General features: G+C 54.1%; 1 protein-coding gene across 1 annotated transcript; it reads left to right on the forward strand.

Annotated features, from left to right (window-relative positions):
• Positions 1–2,479: 2,479 nt before the first annotated feature.
• Positions 2,480–2,968, forward strand: CARTPT (CART prepropeptide). Its single transcript, XM_065663060.1, has 3 exons — positions 2,480–2,617; positions 2,706–2,789; positions 2,861–2,968. The coding sequence occupies exons 1-3, from the start codon at positions 2,480–2,482 to the stop codon at positions 2,966–2,968; spliced, it is 330 nt and encodes a 109-aa protein (XP_065519132.1).
• The last annotated feature ends 2,436 nt before the right edge of the window (positions 2,969–5,404 follow it).

The raw sequence follows: 5,404 nt of genomic DNA on the forward strand, positions 1-5,404 counted from the left end.
TAAGTTTACTTTGAGAAGCTTGAACTAATGCACATCTACCACAGAGTTGTTTGTCTCTGAGGAGAGATGGCATTTTGTGTGGATTACCTGGAGCTGAGACCTGCAGTGCCCTGGACTCCCCTAATTTTGTAGCCAGTTGTCTTATGACAGGCTACTGATGTTGCCAAAATGTACCCACCTTTTTGTAGCTGTAAACACTGATTGTGCGTTTTTATGCCTTGCCCCTGTTCTGCTCCTTGACAAGGTCACTTCTGACACTTGTATTTAATAATTCAGCTATCCCATGTCCTATGGCTTTTTTTATGCCCTAGTGCTGGAGACAAAGTCTCCAAGAAGGGCTGGGCAGGGAGCAGGGGACAGTGATATTTGCAGAGACAGCAGCAGCCACAGAAACATAGAGGTCTGTGTATGTCTGTGACCAGACAGACACAATGACTCTTGGATATACAATTTTATAATTGCCTCCACATTCAACAGTAATTTTACGGGGGGACCTAGCGAATTCAGGTTTGTACTGCAAGTGGAAGTTGGAAAGGAAAAGGTGGTGTTTTCTGAGCATCTCTGTAGTGTCTCAGCACTGCATGAGTAATCCTCATACTATAAAATATGGCTTGAATTTTCAGTCAGGCTCCACAGACGCTGCTTTCAAAGTTGAGCAGGCCATATATCTGCCTCTCCGTGTGAAGTGTTGCGTTTTTCTTAGCCTGTTATTTCTCTGCTCTAAGAAGCATTCTTTGGCAAGCCCATCATTTCCAATACTTCTTGCAGCTGCGTTCTTCCTTCAGCCTGGGATGTGGGATCTGCTGGTGTTTGACATCTCAGCCTTCCCTGTGGCAAAAAAAGGCTGGAGGATTAATGCAAACATGCAGAAGATCTCTACTCTGAACAGCAATTACAGAGGAGACCTTTGATGGATGCAATGATCAATAGGAGCGTGTGGGAGGAGGTAACAGCAAGAGATGAACATGCAGCTCTGGGGACAAGCAACATGATAGCTCAAGAGACCAGAGTCTGTTTATTGCCTCAAACAAAATGGTGCTGCTGAAATTCACTTGTTAAGCCACAGTCCTCTTGTCCCTTTAAACAGTGCCTTTCTGTTTAGCAAAATACATCCCTGGGCCTGTTTGATTTTCTTTAAACAACCAGTTGAGGTTTTTGGCTCATACTGATTTGCCTTTTCAGGCTGTATCTAGCTCCCTTAGAGCCAGCTAGGACAGTTTTGTTAACAAGGTTTTCCATATTCCTCCTTCTCCAGAATATGCTCCTTTCACCCATGGAGTTCCAGCCCAGCTCCTGCTGCCACTGGCTGGAGGTCAGGATCATCCCTGTGCCACTGCAGAGTTGGGAGCAGAGCCCTCCCCAAGGCAGACCTCACTGCCTCCTTGTCCCCATAGCTGTCATGCCAGAGGGACCAATGTCTCATGTCAAGCAAAGCTGCTGCTCAGCTCCCCCCTTTTCTGCCCTAACCTTGCCTTGGAGGCACGACCCTGGACAGGGGTGGGCATTGCCCATTACTGTGCATGCTCTCGTTGGTATGGCACTGATCTTCCTAGCAGGGGCAGCTGCTCCTGCCTTCCTCCTGTCCCAGTCTTGACCATGAGGCTTGGGCAGGCTTGGCGCTGTCAGGGAGCTTTTTGGCTGCAGTGTGGATGAACATGAGGCCACCGAGCTTGCAGAGCCAAATGCTAGCAGGAAGAGCTGAATGGAGATGCTGGGTCTCCTTTTCGCATCTGTGCTTTTCCTCATCCCAGGAGGTGGCCTCGTTTCACACACGCAACGGATGATGCTCATGGAGCACCAGTTCAGTAATGCGGTATTATCAAGCACCATTTCACAGTTCTGCTCCAAGCACCAGCAATTGCTTTCATCTTGGGGATTTTGATGTTGCTTTTCACCTTACTCTTGGTGGCCCCGAGCCTTCTCACCCTGTTGGCAGTCCCACCTGCCCTCATTCAAGCCTCCCAACCTCATCAGCTGGTTGCTCACCATCTTTTCCTTCCCCCTATCTTCAGGTTAATCCTCCCACCCTGGCTCTTCCTCCCATTGCACTGTGCTGTTCCTTGTCCCACGGGCTACTGACTCCCTTGTCTCAGGTCCCTGATTTGATTTCCAAGACTGGTTTCCTTGATGGCCCAGCCTCCACTCGCTCCTTTGAGTGTCCACCAGCTTCCTGATCTTTTGTCCTTCCCGACCACCACAGGCTAGGTAGGGTCCTTCTTCCCCCACAACACGGGACCGACACGGCCCAAGCCACCGCGTGTCAGGCAGCAGCCCGTTTTCCCCTCAGGGAGCGCTTCTAATGGGACAGAGGCTTTGAGGCACAAACACTTGGGCCCTTTGGAGAGGGGGAGCCGAGCCGAGCCGAGCCGAGCCCCGCGGATCGGGGGAGCGGCGCGGCTGCGGGGGGCGCTGACGCACGACGGGGCGGGCACCGCGCTATAAATGCGGCCGCGGCGGCGGCCGTCGGGACGGCAGCACCATGGAGAGCTGCCGGGCGCTGGCGCTCTGCGCAGTGGCGGCCGCCCTGCTGCTGAGTGCCCGCGGGCAGGGGCCGACACCACCGCGCCGCGGCCGCGACCTGGGGTCCGCCGGAGGCTCCTCCAGGGAGAAGGAGCTGGTGGGACAAGGGGCCGGGGCCGGGGCCGGGGCGGGGGACGCCGGGCGGGCGGGTGCGGCCTGACGTGGGCTGTGGGATCTCTCGGCAGATCGAGGCGCTGCAGGAGGTGCTGGAGAAGCTGAAGAGCAAGCGGGTGCCGCACTACGAGAAGAAGTTCGGGCAGGTGCCCATGGTGAGTGCCGCGGCGGGATGGGACCGGGCGCGACGGGACGGGCCACCCTCACCGCCTGTCGCTGCCCGCAGTGTGACGCCGGGGAGCAGTGCGCCGTGAGGAAGGGGGCCCGCATCGGGAAGCTGTGCGACTGCCCCCGGGGGACGTCGTGCAATTCCTTTCTCCTCAAGTGCCTGTGAGCGGGGCGCCCCGGGACGAGCCGCCGGGAGCGCAGGCACCGACTTCTCCTCGCCCTAACGTGCCGACCCGGGGCGGCTCGTCCGCCCGGGAAACGCAGCGAGAAGCCCCCGCGTCGCCTGTGTAGTGCCGTCCGCGACATCCGACATCCATGGAGCTGTTTTCTTTCCCTCCTTCCCTCTCCTTTCTCTTCCTTCCCCTCCTTCACCGTCTGACGCTGTCCGTCCGGGAAACACCCAGCCCGTGCCTTGCCGAGCAGAGGGGCCGGTACCGGCAGCTGCGGAGTCGTTCCCGTGCTGTCCAGAGCCGAGACGTGCCCGGAAGCGCGGCTGGCTCCGTGCCGTGCCCCGGGGCGCCCGGCTCCTTCCCGTGGCGCCGGCGGAGGGGCCGGTCCCAGGGGATCCCGCGGGCGGTGGCGGGGCGGGTGCGTGCGGAGAGCCCTGACCCAGCCGAAGGGTCCCAGCTCGGCGCACCCCGGGGGTAGCTGTGTTTGGGGACCGGCGGGATCCTGGCTGGGGGGTGCCGGAGGGAACCGGTTGCTTTACGGGGGCCACCACGAAGAGAAAGCTGACTGGATCCGTTGGGAACTACTAGGGGATATCATAACCATCTAGACCAGATTGCTCACGTTTCTACAATGAATTGATGTACAGAAAGATGTCCGTCCTCCATAAATACACTGTGTTTTAGCAAACTCATAACGTGTTTTAAGCCTTTGTCTCCGTTAATAAAGCCACTGTTCTGATGACGGTCTTTTGGAAGAAGTTTTAATTTCACGCACGGGAATCCCCAGCACTCAGAGGGGGATGCTGAGGGTTACTCCAAAAGTACTGCAACCACCTGCATCACTGCGTGCTTCAGCTGGGCGGCCAGGCGGCTCAGGACAGGGCTGGAAACTGGGGTTCATGTCTTCTGCTGATGGCTCGGCTGACCCCTGCTCCCTGCCCCACTGGTGCCCAGAGGGACTGTGGGGAACACAGACACTTTGCACCTCAGGTTTTCCCTTGGGAGAGTGCAGGGTCCATCCCAGCCACAAGACTTGGGCTGGGGAGGCAATGCAGGGGGGCAACCACCATGGGCTGGATCGTTTTTGCTGCTTTGCATTTTATTCCTGTAAAAGATGGACCTCTGAAAGAACTTCTTGCCCCTCCATCAGTCATAACTCATCTGTGTGTCTATGCATGCCAGAATCAGCTTTTATTTCTACCAGCTGGGAGACGAGGGTCTGTGTGTGCCAAGGTAGGATTGGGGAAAGAGCACTCCTCCAAACAGGTTTCATATCTGGTGCTGAAGAGAGCACAAATTTAAGTGAGAAACCCGGAGACTTGTGAGAGAAAAGAGAATTTTGTAAGGCCCTTGCTTTACTCCTGAACAGTAAAGGAGTAAACAGGAGGAAGCCTGGATGAAACAGGTACAGAAAAGCTGACTGCAAACAGAGACATCACACTGGGTTTTCTATTATCGTTATTACTATTGTGGCTTTTATTGCAGTTATTGTTGTTATTACTATTGCTGTTGTTACCATTATCACTATTATCGCTATTAACATTATTTTCCAGGACAGAGATGAGCTCTTAATATCCCTGAGAGAAAAGGGAAATAAATAGAAGCTGGAAGCATGCAGAGAGGGTGTGAAAGCCAGTGGAGCAGACGGGCAGACAGCTGGGGGGTGCCATGCATGGGCGAAGCAGTACTGGTCGGGGGGAGCTGTGTGTTTTTGGGTTTGAGAGGCAGAAGGAGGATGTTAAAGTAGGGGAGCACCATGGTGGAAATGGTGGGAACACCGTTCAGGGAGGACTTTACAAAGGTGAAGGGATACAAAGTGAGAAGGGATGCAGAAGTGGGATTTTCCAGGCAGAGCTGGCCACGAGCTGTGACTGCAGATTTTGTGCCCGTGGATTGGTGCTGGCCTGCAGAGGAGAGGTGTGATGGTGCATTCCACAGAGATGGAGGTGTGCATTAGGTTTGGCAAACTGGAACCTCTGCTTGTGGGTGTCTTTATGGTATTTCCCAGAGACACTGTAGAGGCATTTACTCTTCATCTCTTGTGGAATATTGAAATCATTTTTGTAGCATCTGGGCTTGGTTACCATACACACGCACACTACAAAAGGACCTACATTTAGGTGCTGGTTGCTTTCAGGCATGCAGGCTGTTCAGTGGTCCCCTCAGCACTGAGTCCAGCCCCAGGTATCCCTGCCATCTCAGTGAACTGAGCTCTGCGTAGATTGCCTCAACATGCAACATTTTTACTGGTGGTTCATTTACGCAAAGTTGGACTGAAACATGAAATATGGGACTAAAATATGTCAAAAATTAATAAGGTTTTGTGGCCGTTTTACAGTTCTTGTTTCGCCTGGTAACAGTGCTCAGAATTATAATGTGGTTTAAATAAAGATCCCAGTTCTAAATTTAAAACCTAACTTAAGGAAACAGGG

The sequence above is a fragment of the Lathamus discolor genome, chromosome Z, assembly GCF_037157495.1.
Source record: "Lathamus discolor isolate bLatDis1 chromosome Z, bLatDis1.hap1, whole genome shotgun sequence".
Classification (NCBI taxonomy): domain Eukaryota; kingdom Metazoa; phylum Chordata; class Aves; order Psittaciformes; family Psittacidae; genus Lathamus; species Lathamus discolor.